At 42.8% G+C, this 14,600-nt stretch overlaps 2 protein-coding genes across 2 annotated transcripts; one reads left to right on the forward strand and one right to left on the reverse strand.

The window, feature by feature from the left end:
• Positions 1-1,177: 1,177 nt before the first annotated feature.
• On the forward strand, positions 1,178-9,325 carry LOC106098215 (solute carrier family 2, facilitated glucose transporter member 5-like). The gene is made up of 12 exons (XM_019350068.2): positions 1,178-1,302; positions 1,411-1,509; positions 1,595-1,755; positions 1,835-1,959; positions 2,052-2,204; positions 2,307-2,432; positions 2,517-2,704; positions 2,840-2,950; positions 3,049-3,150; positions 7,177-7,252; positions 7,474-7,601; positions 8,808-9,325. Exons 1-12 carry the CDS (start codon positions 1,258-1,260, stop codon positions 9,030-9,032), a joined length of 1,539 nt encoding a protein of 512 aa, XP_019205613.1. The 5' UTR covers positions 1,178-1,257; the 3' UTR covers positions 9,033-9,325.
• ca6 (carbonic anhydrase VI) lies at positions 9,270-14,013 on the reverse strand. The gene is made up of 10 exons (XM_019350066.1): positions 13,860-14,013; positions 13,092-13,271; positions 12,596-12,744; positions 12,088-12,183; positions 11,159-11,225; positions 10,858-11,015; positions 10,546-10,672; positions 10,326-10,409; positions 10,195-10,227; positions 9,270-10,106 (listed from the first exon to the last, which is right to left on the reverse strand). Exons 1-10 carry the CDS (start codon positions 13,948-13,950, stop codon positions 9,472-9,474), a joined length of 1,620 nt encoding a protein of 539 aa, XP_019205611.1. The 5' UTR covers positions 13,951-14,013; the 3' UTR covers positions 9,270-9,471.
• Positions 14,014-14,600: the final 587 nt, after the last annotated feature.

The following is a 14,600-nucleotide window of genomic DNA, read 5'->3' on the forward strand; positions in this document are numbered from 1 at the left end:
ACCTCAGATGGACAGCTTGCTGTACTACTTCTTCGTCTCACCTTTCTGCAGCTCCGATAGTTGGCTAACTCCCTTCCATGTTACCTTGATATTGGCCTCTAGTGTTCTTCTCCTTGGAGGGAACTTGTAGCCAAACATCTCACTGATCACTGTTGCCATGGCATGGATCAGGTGGTTAGTCTCGGTAATGGTGGTGGTAGGTATCGTCCGTAAAAGGTCAGAGAGATAAGAGGGCGCCAAACCATTGAAAGCCTTGTAGGTGAGCAACAGGACCTTAAAATCTGCTCAAACTTGACAAGGTAACCAGTGAAGAGATTTCAGTATTGGAGCAATGTGCTCATATTTCCCAGTTTTGGTTAAAATGTAAGCAGCTGCCTTTTGTACCATCTGTAAACCTCTAAAACTTTTCTTCGGTAGCCCAGAAAGGAGTGTTACATTAATCAATGCGCAAAGTTTTGGGACAAGTAATGTAATTTATGTGGTCCAGTGACCATCATATCTGTCTTATCTGCATTAAGAAGAAGAAAATTATGAGATAACCAGTGCCTAATTAATATAGACAAGCTTCTAGTTTGGACAAATCAGCACAGTTTCCAATGGTTAATATAAATATAAATAATTCCCTTAATTCCCTCATATAAATAATTCTATTTATAATAAAAATATTTTTCTGTAAAACCACAAATTTAAATTAGCACAACTGTGAAATGAACATTTGCTGGTCTTTACAATTATAGATGTATAAAATCAAACTCGGTGGTTTCATTATCTGCTTAAAAGTGGCCTCGTGGAAACAAAGGTTTGTCTAAAACTCTTCTAAAACTATTAATAAGAATTATTTATTAATTTATATTTATATATTTATGTTATATAATTATTTATATTTGAATAAATCCATCTGATGCATTGTAGCCTGCACATGGATCAATAAAGCAATAAAGATGCATTATCCTTATCATTTTTTCCTTTAATGACAGCTGCATCCACTGATCTTGTTTAGTCAAGGGTACAGTGCAATGTAAGATTTAGATATCAACATTCAAATCCGCTTTTAATCTTCCAGGTGTATTACATAAGAAAAATTTAAAAAAAAAAAAAATTAACCTGAGAGCACAGTCAGCAACATGAGTGTGATAACAACAAACCAATGCCACGCTCTCTAATCTGGTTTCCAAAGGGCAGGCAGGATCCAGTGGGCAGTAATAATAAAGTGTGCTGTTATTACTGCTGAAAGTGACAGCGAGCCCAAACACGGCCATGGCGGACACCGAGGAATGGGGAAAGCCTGTGGAGAGGAAAGGGGTGAGTTACAGTCCACGTGTGATCACAACCATGGTCACGATTTTCTTTTCTTTTCTGACTTTTCAAATAGCGCTCTGATGTTGTCCCCCTCTCCCCAACAAAAAACAGAGGCTAACTGTAGTCCTGGCGCTGGCAACACTCATAGCTGCATTTGGTTCGTCCTTCCAGTACGGCTACAATGTCTCTGTGGTCAACTCTCCATCGCAGGTAAGCTAATTAAAGAAAGAAAAGCTTGAATGGAACTCGCTGGGAAGATAATTAGTTCCTATCAGTGCTCTCCTGCTCTTTTCAGTTCATGCAGCAATTTTATAATACAACCTACACGGAGCGTTACCACAGCCCGATGGAGGAGAACATCCTGACTCTGCTGTGGTCTATCTCCGTGTCCATGTTCCCTCTCGGAGGCTTCTTTGGCTCTCTGATGGTGGCCCCTCTGGCCAACAAACTTGGGAGGTGAGAATCTGCTTTATTCCATGTGTAGTTTAGCACGCTCTGCATGTTTCTTGCAACTAATGCTTCATCCCTGCTACAGGAAGGGAACCCTCCTCTTCAACAACATCTTCTCCATCGTCCCTGCTATAATGATGGGAGTCAGTGAGATCGCCAAGTCCTACGAGATCATCATTGTGGCCAGGTTTATAGTAGGCATCTGTGCAGGTCAGCTCCCGAATTTAACAACAGCCCAGGTTAAGGATCAGGCGTGAGTAGAGGCGGTTTGGCTTCATCCGTGCATGTTTTCCCATCTGCAGGTCTCTCTTCCACTGTGGTGCCCATGTATCTGGGTGAGATCGCTCCCAAAAACCTGAGGGGAGCTCTCTGCATTGTTCCAGAACTCTTCATCACTTTTGGCATCCTCTGCGCCCAAGTGCTGGGCCTTAGAAACATACTGGGAAACAGCACAGGTACTCAAGTTTGTACATGTTTGATCATTTATTCATCAGATGCTGAGACATGGTCTTAAGAATAGGTTTAAAAGCGTGTCTGTGTTGCCTGTGTGTGTCCAGGCTGGACCCTCATGCTTGGCCTTACTGGTATTCCCGCCGCGATTCAGCTCCTGCTGCTCCCCTTCTTCCCTGAGAGCCCCAGGTACATGCTCATCCAGAATGGAGATGAACAGAAAACAACGAAAGGTAAGAAAGTGCAATGTTGCACAACCACACTACACATCGAAGATAAACTGAGCATTATGGTACTGTATGCATTTCCACCTTTAGCACTGCAGCGCCTGCGTGGGTGGGACGACGTGGACAGCGAGCTGTTGGAGATGCGTCAGGAGGACCAGTCCGAGAAGGCCGAAGGTCACCTGAGTGTGTTCTCCCTGCTGGCCCAGCGCTCTCTTCGCTGGCAGCTGATCTCCATAGTTGTCATGATGATGGGCCAGCAGCTGTCAGGCGTCAATGCGGTGAGACGTGCCCGTCCAGTTGTCCTCGTCCCTCACACAATAACTCGGTTTCAGGATACATGACAACATCTATGTTCTTGCTTATTCACAGGCTGTCGTGTTATAACCATAATGCATTTCTCTCTCTTCTCTCAGATCTACTACTATGCAGACATCATATACAGCTCTGCAGGAGTCAGGGAGAGTGACATCCAGTATGTCACAGTGGGAACGGGAGCAGTGAATGTCTTTATGAGTGTAATTGCTGTAGGTACCCGGCAAAGCTGAGGGGAGGAGCTGTTTGTGTGTTGTTTGATCATGTGAGATGGAGATAACCACTTTGAACAGGGGTTTTGTAATCGCAGGTGTTCATCGTAGAGGCCTCAGGTCGCCGTCTGCTCCTCCTCTGTGGTTTTGGGATCTGCTGCGGAGCCAGTGTGCTGCTCACTGTCGCACTCAACTTGCAGGTACCGTACAGACCTGTCAGTGCTACTAATGCCTGCAACCTGTCACTCTGCTGCCCTCTATTGGTTCAGTTATTAGTTTCCCAACCTGGAAAGAGTCAGAGGAGATTTGTAAGACCATGTTTATGATCTCAAGATCAGTGGATCAGAGAGTAACGCCGCATGAGATTGATTTAATTGCAGCTATAGACAGGCCTTTAAAGACTTCATCTTTATCTGTTTGATTTTAATTTTCTGCTCTTACCTGCACTTTGTCCCCAGTGGGTTACAGCTCTATTAAATAATTAATCAATGACGAGCACATTATGAAGGTGTTAGTCATGGTTTTAAGTGCAATAAAAAAATAGAGGCACTCTGCTGCTGTTGAGACCACGATTATGGCTTTTCCCCCCACTCATCTTTCATGCATTTAAGTCAGAGTGGATGGACTTATCAGAATGTGGTGGCACGAAGAACGATAACCATTAAAGGTGACTAAAGGGTGTTGACAACGCCACCTGGGGAGGGAGTTACACCCCGGGAGAGATTTCTATAGCCAATGCAAATGTTATACTAGTTACAAAAGCCCACAGGCTCGTTATTAGCAAGCAGAGGTGAGGCAGATCAAATTTACAAATCAAAATTTATTAGAAAAAACTAGTAAAAGCACAGAGCTGTAAAATTAGAGAACTTCTTAAGGTAGCAGGGCTGACAATACAGGCCGTTAATTAAAATGGGGGGGATTCCACCTCACGTGCCTAGCCCCACAACAAGCGGCCGTACCTCCACTAAAGCAAAAAACAACAAAACATATAAAACATCAAACAAGTCAGGTAAAATAGATTTAAACAAAACAAGAACAAATACACCCTAAGATACAATTCTTTAAAAAAGCATGATTAAAATATAACAAACAATTCAGAGTAAAACAAGGAGACCATAAAACAAGGAGCCAGTCAAGGCCAGTCCATAAATGATTGTAAAACAACAACAAGGCTACAACAAGACAGCAGTAGGGTGGCACAATCCACTCTCTAAAGGGCAATAGTAAAATAAGCAGCTTTCCTGAAGAAATAAAACCACTCTGCAGTGCTTAACCGTCTGACTCTCCCGGCCACCTTGGACGGGGAAAGAATGCCAAATGCCTCCCTGTGGTAGTGAAGCGAGGCTGTTTCTTATAACGGCCTCTACTTATCGGCTGGGAAGCGTGTGGATGTTAGCGCTGCACTCGCGGACATCGCGTAAAAAAACAACCTACCCAAAATCTACTTCACTACAAAAACATCAACTCAGTGTTGGTTAACTTAGAGTTCAGGCCTAGGGTCCCAGTTTGAACCTGCATTGTTGAAAAGGCCTCTACAAACAGGTTTTTGTATTTTTCCTCTGTACACATTTGTAAATGACATATGAATGAAATACAAATTTTCAGCTTTTACTCAAGTGGTTTAACGAAAACTTATCCAATATCGGTCCAAGAATTACGTTTTATACATAGTTCTGCATTTGCTGAAACTGCAAAGTTGAGATCAGGTCATCAAAGAATATCCCATTTCTTCTCCTTCTTTGTGAAACTCTTGGGACCCTTTTGCGGTATGCTTTGGGTCTTTATCTATTTGTACTGTGAAGCGTTGTCTGATCACTTCAGATCTGAGCACAGAGTATAGCCCTGTACACTTTATAGTTTGCCCTGTTACTTCTATCAGCAGCCATGTCAGCAACAAGTGCCAGTGGTCTGGTTAAAGTCATTCATGCCCATGCCAGGTTTGTACCTTGGTCTCATTTATCCCTAGAATTTTTTTTCCAGATCTGTGCAGGCCTTTTAGAGTTTAGTCTAATCTGGCCTTCCTGTTCTTAAGTGTAACCAGTGGTTTGCACCCTGTTATAAACCCTCTGTATTTCCATTCATGAAGGTGTCTCCAGATTGTAGACGTTGACAATGATATGCATGACAACGACATGGATTTTTTTAAAGGATTAGTGGCTGTTTTCCATTAATCATCCTGGAGTAAATTAAAGGCATATAAATTAAAAAGTAAATTAAAAATTAAGCACATATGTTATCAGTTTAATTTGAACAAAAGTAAAGACTGCACCTGATCATGAAACTGCTATTCATTTACCCAATCACTTTTGTGTTTGCTGAAAATGAGAGATTAAAAACACCTTTGTCTCCATAGTGTGGTGGCTTAGAGATCTGACTAATAGGCAAATCATTCCAGTTCAGTGCCGTGAGGAGACCCAAATCCCTTTGGGATTGTGACAGGAAGGGCTTCTGGTGATTTAAAAAAAAAAAAGAAGAAGAAGAAAGCTGAACCAAACATCTGGCACATGATAAATGACAGGAAACTGGATGCAGGTGGATTGGAGGTCAGACAACAATGATTCATTTTTTCTTTTTCTTTTGTCCCTAGCTAGTGGTTGGCAAAGGAGGTCCACAATGAATTTCAAGGCCTTGCGATCTTTGGCCTTGACCTTTGCTTGCTCGACGGATAGATATCGTTGTTTAAGATCATCTTAAATTTGCTTGATCCAAGTCTTCTTGGGCACGTCACACCTGATTCTCCAGTGGATGGGCTCTGTTCCAGCAGAAGGCGGTACGGTAATGATCTTGTTGGGGGTATGTTCTCCACCGGGCTGTCCAGTTGATGAAGACAATCCCTGTCCGCTGTCCACATCGAACTCTTTAGATGATCAGTTGGCAAAGAATGAAGATCTGATTGCAGCAACCCCGCCCAGGTCGAAAACAGGCTTGGTCTTCTTTGCTTGACTGCTCGCAATGTTTTTGCAGGCGCAACTGGATGATTTTCATTGTGATCTTGCCAGTGATGGAAAGGAGGCTAATTTCGCAGTACTTCTTGCACTCGCAGCTGTGGCCTTTCTTATGAAGTGGGATGACAATCGCCTTCTCCGGTATTTCCTCTGTTCTCCAGATCAGTCGAATTAGTCCATGCAGTCGAGAAATGAGGATATCCCCTCCAGTTTTGATTGCCTCTGCAGCGACGTGGTCCTGCCTGGGTGTTTTCCAATTCATATGCTTGACTTCTTTGATTGTTGGTTCGGTGTCCGACATTGGCGAATGGTGGGGGTCGATTTCGGGAGGCACTGTAGTTGGGCCTGGGTCATGGTTGAAGAGGCCATCGGAAGAATCTTTCCAACAATGTCGGCGTTCGGTTGCTGAGGGCACAAAGGTACCATTTGCTTTCTTGATGTTGTCGTTGGTGGAATTCAACTTGTCGCTTAGACCACGCAACATGTAGTAGAGTGTGCAGTTTTCATGCCTTGACGATGTTTCTTCAAGGTCTCCAACCACTTTCCCAGTAAGCGTCCCTCTTCATCATCCTGCACACTTCTAGATTGAGTAGGCAGTAAATACTAAATATAGTAACTAAATATAATATAATAAGTAAATAATTTGACTTTGATTACTGAATCAAAGTCAACCAGTTTTGTTCTTTTGCGTTCTGCTACAAGGTTGAGAGTTTCATCATCATCCATAGCTGGCTGTGGCGCCAAGTCGGGTAGTGATCAGAGCCAAAGACAACAATGATAGCCATTTAAAGATGTAATCTTTGTATGTTTGATTTAATTTCACCTACACTTTGTCTGTATGTTTTGGCCTTTTCTGAAAAGCCACAGTGAGAACCCCTGCAGGACACCTAAGGAACAGCAGAATCTGACATGATGACAGATTGGCAAAATAATTAAACAAGAAGCAACCAGTAAAAACCCAAAATAACAAACAGTGTCACTGTGCTACAGATTACTGGCCTGTAATCATCTTGTACGTCTAGGATTCCCATCATGGTCTGAGACAATAAAGTGATATTTTGGCCCCTTTGTTTTCAGGAGTCATGAGACCTGGCACTAAACACTGACTACTAGAGAGAACCGCAAATGCAGTAAAGGCACAATTTAGAGACACAGTGGAGAGTAGGCACATTAATCATCTGCCTTTGATCCTCAAGGCCTCTGCGTGGAGCCATTAATGTTGCTCCTGCTTACAAACTTCAGAAGGAACAGTTACTGAGAGCTGCTTGTCTGTGTTTGCAGGAGACTGTGACATGGATGCCCTATGTCAGCATCGCCTCTGTCATCATCTACATCATCGGACATGGCATGGGACCGAGTGAGTCTGTCTGAGCACACCTGTTGGTATTTACACACATACTGATTACAGCAGGGCACTCCATTAGCTGAAGTGTTGTTTAGATGTAACCAGGCATATAATCAAAGTTTGTACATCAGCACTCAGTTTGTTTGAGACATGAGCATCCTCTGTTACTGTGAAGACTCATGATGTCTGTCTCGAGTGTTTTGGTTGTGGTTAATTGCATTTTTGTTCTGCAGGTCCCATTCCTCCTGTGGTGGGGACTGAGATGTTCCGGCAAACAGCCAGGCCTGCAGCGTTCATGGTGGCAGGCTCCGTCCACTGGCTCTCCAACTTCGTTGTTGGTCTAATCTTCCCCTTCCTCGAGGTTAGTTACTCAATTTTTACAGGCTCATACTTCAGTGGAATTAGTTGCAGATGTTTTGTTTAGCATAGCCAGCAAGGCAGTTCCCTCCACGTCCTCACTGTAATGTGATCCTTTATGTCACTTATAATTGGATTACTTTGATATTTTCTTTGCAGTTTGCATAGATTTGCAAACAAGCTGGTGAGCTGGCAGGTAGGAGGAAAAGAGAAAGAACACAGAGAAGATCCATGGATGTAGTGAAGGAGGACATGCAGAGAGTTGTGTGACACAGGAGGATGCTGGGGATAGGGTGAGATGGAGGCCGAGGACTGATTCAGGTATCAAACTGAGAACAAAACAAAAAAATCAGTTGGTTCCTCCTGTTTATTATTGATTGCTGTCATGCTAGAGAATGCAGTTTGGACCTATCACTCACCTACCTGATGCACACTCCACCTTAGAACATTTATTGTGCATTCTCAAAAAAAGAGTGAGTTTTCTTGGGTGGGTGGCTTAGTGTTTGTGGCTGCTGAACTAGTCAGGAACGGTTTCTGTGTGCAAAGCTGGCTTGTTGTTTGACTCACAGTAAACTGGGCAGACTGGAGCCAGGGGTGATCAAATCAGCTGAATAAAACAGGCAGGCAGGTGGGAAACTGGTGGATCTAAGCACAAGAGAACAGTGTTGGTTTCGGTCATCGAGAGAAGTAGGAAAAACTGGAAAGGGAGTGGCTCACCTACTCCTCGTACACAAACACAGACAGGGAAACAAAATGAGAGGACAAGAGGAGGCACAACATAGGGAATGAGGAGGAGGCAGATACATGAGGAATGCAAACATGCAGAGCGCCCAAAACATTTTTAACTGCATCTACAATGCCTGAAACATAATGTCGGAGCTTGAATATTATAACACCAGAAAATATATTGTACAATCTTAAATGAGGAGACATTATGTCCAGTAGTTTTTTCCTTGATTAAACATCTTTTCTAATGGACTGAATGACGTGATCTTAGATATAAACATAAGCTTTATCTCATGTTTACTTCCTTTTACATGTTTAAACCTGAAAGTGTAATCAAGGGAAGAAGATGCTTGAGAAACATATCCATAAAGAGCAGTGTTTCACTTTTGACCTCACCTTGTTTGCTCTGTTTGTCTTCCCGACATATTTACTTTTCGTATCGAGGACACAGAAATCACATTTCCTCTGCTCCTTCTCTCCCCAGCGAGGCCTAGGCCCCTACAGCTTCATCATTTTTGCCGTCATCTGTCTGGTCACCCTGATCTACATCTGGCTGGTGGTGCCCGAAACAAAGGAGAAGACGTTCCTGGAAGTCTTCCAGATGTTTGCAAAGAGCAACAAAGTGGAGTTAAATCTGGGTGACGGTGATCTCCCGCCAAAAGGGCTCAAAGAGAGTCCAGAGGATGCACTAAAGGCCACGCCCTTCTGAAGAAAGAAGAAGGGCATTGATAGAAGAGGAAGTATTCGCTGCGGGTGTGGAGCGAGGGAGTCTGTGTGTGGTAGAAGACTTGTGTTTTAATTTTAGATGCCTTTGTGTGCTTTTTCTTTGTATTTGTGCCTGCAGATGTTGGTAGATTTCCATGCAGGCTAAGGTTTGCTGTGAGTCGGTGTATGCACTAGATGCAGCCTTAAAGAGGTGTGAAGGAGTCAATGAGCAAACAGCAGGTCTCTTGTAAGCTTTTATTGATGACATATGAATGCGGTACATGGCTCAAGCTGTGACGTGTTTTTAATATTGGCCTGTAGGCGCCTTGAAAAGCATTTTGTCCTTTGTAAAACATACCATAAACCCTTCGATCAAATCCCCACCATCAACAGATGATATTCTGGCTTGTTGCAGTGTGTTGAAGCTCATACAAACAGAAGCATCAGGAACATCTGTACTGACTGTCCAGCTGCACCCCTCCGTACATGCTCAGTTTGGTGTTTCCCCAGCTGAACACATTTCCCACCACCGTGCTGTTATTCATGCATTGCATTTGGTCTCGGATATCTGCTGTGGACAGCACATAGTCCCACACATTGACATCAGTCATCTTCCCCACAAAGGCATCAGCATTGAAGATTCCCAGTAAGCCATCCTGGTCTTTGCCCAGAATGAACACACCGCCAGATCTGATTCTGTAACCACTTCTGAGGTACCGCTGCTCCCCCACCCTGCCGTTAATCCAGAGCTCCGCGCCGCCAGTGTGCGACGACCAGGTAACGCAGTAGTTCGCCCAGTCCTTGGGCTTGAAGTTGTGCGGCAGGTTGACAAACTCGTTGCCAATCCAGAGGCCAACTTCTCTCGCATCCCTGTCCTCTCCAAGGGAGATCATCAGCTCATTGTCATTGCCACTGCTGGAGTAGGAGATGACGGTGTGGACTCCTTCGATCTGAGGCAGGACGTGCATGCAGACGGTGAAGGCATCCAGGTCCATGGGGTGGCTGAGGCTGGCCAAAGCATAACTGTCAGAATCTTTCTCCTGGAAGTTGAGCACCAAAGGAAACAAAGAGCCAGTTTCTGAGGACGACAGAAAACAAGAATCAGGCTGGAGAAGCACCCATCTAACTTTAATTGCACATCAATATCAAACTTTAAAACCACCCACCATATCTGGTAGGCCTTGAGTTGTGAAATCCACCTAAAGGGAAGAAAGAAGAAAGAAGCAAACACTGCAAAGTAAATACAGGCATCTCTTACATGTAGCTATGTTTGGCAGTTTTTAAGACAAGCAAGCACCTGAATGAATGTTCTTTCCAATGGATGTTATCAGACCCTCGATCTTGAGGAGCCTGGATTCTATTTCATCTTGTCGACAGAACGCTGAAAAAACAAATAGTCAAAGGCAATACTGAGAAATAGACTCAAGCTTGTACATCTCCTTCCACCTAACACCAGTTCTAAGGAAAAACCAAATTAACATTATTGTGCAATCGCGTGGTCACAATAAGCTACACACTTCCTTTCCCAAGGCGCGGCAAGAAGGAAGACTCCACAATACGTTCATGGAGAGGCTGAGTGATGCGGTAATCATTCCAGAGGGTCTTGTTGTCCATGTCCATCAGTGTGCTCTCCAGTTTCCTGATCTGAACGCAGCAGAGGAGCAGATAAGTTTGTGGCACAGCAGCAAAATAGATTTAAAAGAAACCCGTTCCCTTCAGCAGTTTCAGAATCTTTCAGTCTTTATTCAAAAAAAAAAAAAAACATTCTGTGTAAAAACAATATATATATATATCAGTTTTGGAGCAAAGGGCTCTCTGGTCAGCCTTACCTGGTTGTGTGACAGAGTAATGGGCGTATCAAACACAGTCCAGAGGATGCTCTCGTAGCAGGGCGGAGTGGTGAGGGAGCCCTGGTATCTGAAGAAGTGGTTCAGGTTCTCGGGGAGCATTGAGCGGACATCAAGGTGGTGTATGTTCATGGACTGACCTGTGAGGGTTACACAAACACCACGTTAAACTAAACCAGTCAGCTATGGCTCAGCTAGAGGTCACATTTGGATTTGGACCCCAAGTAAAGCAGTGTGGGGCTTTTCTTTTTTTTGTTTTTTTGTTTTTTTGTGAGTAACTCACCGGCATACTTGATTTTCTCCAAGTTTGCAATAAAATCACTATAGTAGGTGTTCTCAAAATGGCCATCCTGACAAAACAAATAAAACAAAGCTGTGTTAAAGTTGATGCTTAAAGTTTCAGTGAAAAGAGATCATTGTGACTTGATCCAATAAATGCAGGCTTTAGAGAAAATATTACAGTATTTTAGGATCTATGTTGCTTTAACCTTTATTATAAAATTGTATTTAACATGCTTAAAAGGCACTGATACAACCAAAAATCCAGATTTATTGACCTGTTTTATAAAGAGCTAGAAAACAAAAAAGTTGCTTTCTTTTAAAAAACAAAAACAAAAAAATATGAGTCACATATATTTGATGAGTCACATGTTTTGTTATATGTTATACGTTTTAGTCATTCTGACTGGTTAATGTTCCTTCTTTGATAGATGTCAGATATTAACTTATGAGTAAAGTGCTGTAGAGGTAAAAATAAAGTCTCAGTTGCATGTAAACTCTCACTTGGATTCATCTAAATTATTTGACTCCAAACTGCTGCTACCACAGTGGATGCCAGCTGTGGTGTTGCTGTGGCGATGACCTCTCAAAGGAAAAGAAAGGAAACGTCTCATAGCTGAAGGTCACAGGCTGTCTGAGATCCAGAGCAGCCCGGTGGAAACAAGCACTCATTCACTGTGTTGCCATGTAGCTGAAGACTCGATAGAGCCTATAACCCTTTAACCCGGCAGGATGAGTAGAACAAAGTATCGCAGACTTCAAAGACTATTAGACTGTTTGCCAAATGCCTGTTTTTTCACCACAAAGTCTGTTATTTTCTCACGGTGTCAGTTGTGGTCTACTGTCTAAAAGAACACTGGTATTCTGTGCAGTTGTGTACGAGCCAAGTGGTTAGAGAGAGAAGAGAGGAAGAGGTATTTGTGGCTCACGTACTTCATAGAAAAAGGCGAGGACTGCAAGCCCGTCTGGCTTATCTCTGGCTTCAGTAAAGCTCTTGTACTTGTCAGAGTTGTAATGGACCACATGCAGCTGGAAGAGAAGGTTAAGAGTCAGGAGGGGTTAGGTCCCAAAATATGCTCAGTGACCTGCGATTTGGATGGAAACATATCAGGAGATAGAAATGCATTTACTAACTTTAAATTCAGTTTTAATCTATAAACAGATTGTTTCAGCTGTTTTATGAAATGAAAGTCTTAAAACTGTTCAACAGGAAGCAAGAAATTTGTTTGTGTGCAGCTCAGAAATGGTTTCACAAAAGAGGGCTGATTAATAGATGCAGGTCATTCTGGTTTCCTTGTTAAAAGACTTCACTCTGATGAAACCCATCATCCCTTTAAACTTCTGCACCTATAACTGATCTCAGTTTGGTTGAGCATGAGACGGACGTTCTTTAAAACCTGGCTTTACTGCAATGGACAGCCTTTGTGTTTTGTAAGCCTACCTCTGCCATGTAGCGGATCCCATCTATGGTGTGCTCTGCTCCACTGGCCTCCAAGTCCCAGCCGCCCCAGTGCAGGTGCATCTGGACGGCTGTGTACTTTCCTGGGAGTCCCTCAGTGATCTTCATACTGGGAGGTAGTTCGATTTGAACTGATGGTGACACCAATATATCATCACAAATCATGAATACTTTACATAGCTGCTGCTGCTGTGTCTGATTTCCAGAAAGCTTTGGCCTACGTTTATTTCAGCAGCAGGCATTTCTTGTCAGTGTTATCAGTGCTGTTGATGTGATGCAGTGATGACTTTTCCAAAAACTATTGCAGTCTTGGAAAATATAGATAAATGGAAATTCTACCTGAATCCTCCACGTAAAGATATGCTTGATAGTTTTATATATATATATATATATATATATGTATATATATATATATATATATATATATTATTTATTTATTTTTTTATTTTTTTTTTTGGGGGGGGGCGACTTGTCTTACCGGAGTGCCCGTTATTGGACATGAGAAAAGTCCCTGTCTGCGCGTCATATCCGCTGAGCTCCAGTTGTAACATGTCAGGGTTATGCCTAACGTTGCGCCGCTGGATGTCAATCGGGGACTGCTTCTTACCCCCGCACGCAGGGTACTGGGTTGCCCAGTGCATCTGATCCAAAGCGCCCTCTGTATGGAAAAACAGACAGCTGATTATCCGCTTAAATGGCAAAAGGTTCCTAGAGTGAGGTAAATCCATGAACAGACTGACACTGTTTGAACTGTCGATTTACATTAGCCTTTCTTTGAAATGGATTAACCACCCAGCTCACATGTTGCTGGTTTCCTGACACGCAGTGGACTTGTTCAGCAGAATAATGTTGCGTCTTCAAATAACATTCATCCCCAGAATCTTAGCAGCAGCTGCGCTGTACACCAAATGGTTCTTTCATGGTTTTTACAAGAGTCAGCCAGCTGTTAACCGAAGTATTTGTCCAATAACGCACAGCGCGTCAAACCAGGACACCAAGCCAAGTCAAAGGAATTTGATCTTTGTGAATAAACAGTAATAACCCCATTTTCATTTCAACTACTTAATTTCTTTTTTACAATGCTATTTGTTAATTATTTGTGTTGCACAATAAACGGCTTTACGCACGCTTTACGCACCACACCTCAACTTCAGTGAAAGCGCAGTTTGAGGTGATTTTAAAAAAAAAAAAAATGCAGTAAATTCTATTAAAACTAATACAGACACACTGAAAGAAAAATGCCCACCTTTGTATGTCCAGTGGATTCCATGATGAGGGATGGCATCGCCGACCACATAGGCGAAAATTGCGGAGAAAAACACGCAGAAAATCTCCATCGTTGCGTCTCCCGGCTGTGTCGCGCAGACAGTGACTCCTCACAGAGGTTTACTCTCAAGATTTAAACAGCCAGTGAAAGGGGGGGCAGGGAGGGGGGTGAAACTTCTGCTGAAAACGCCCAGAGCGCTCCCCAGCAATCCCACAGTGTCAAGAGAGCAGCTTTTGGCCAACTGAACTCCGTTTTTAATTTAAGTTTGAGCTCATATTTGGTTTCTAAAGTCCACTGTCCTGTCGGTCATGTCATTATCAGTGGTTTATGGTTTTTGGCAATGAATAATTAATTAATTAATTAATTAATTAGGAGCACCACTTTATCAAGAAACAAGATCAATTTAGGAGTATTTTCTCTGCGCATTCATCTTGGAACTTCAACTTGGAAAAATCTTCAAATATAGAGATCAGTGTTAGGCATGGCAATGTCTTTATAGTCACCATCACAGTTACTTGTTTTTGTCACAGCGAGTTCTGATTACTCATATTTCTTGTTATTGCCTCAAGAAAAAAAAATGCTGACATAGGATTTTAACAGAAGTGTATTAGTGGGAAATGAGTGGCACAAACACAATCACACAAGTCAAACTGAAGACGAAAAAACAACAACACCATATGGCAGAACTGTGAGAGCCAGTGGCAGGTAGGTGTTAAAAAC

Source organism: Oreochromis niloticus, linkage group LG20 (assembly GCF_001858045.2).
Source record: "Oreochromis niloticus isolate F11D_XX linkage group LG20, O_niloticus_UMD_NMBU, whole genome shotgun sequence".
Classification (NCBI taxonomy): Eukaryota; Metazoa; Chordata; class Actinopteri; order Cichliformes; family Cichlidae; genus Oreochromis; species Oreochromis niloticus.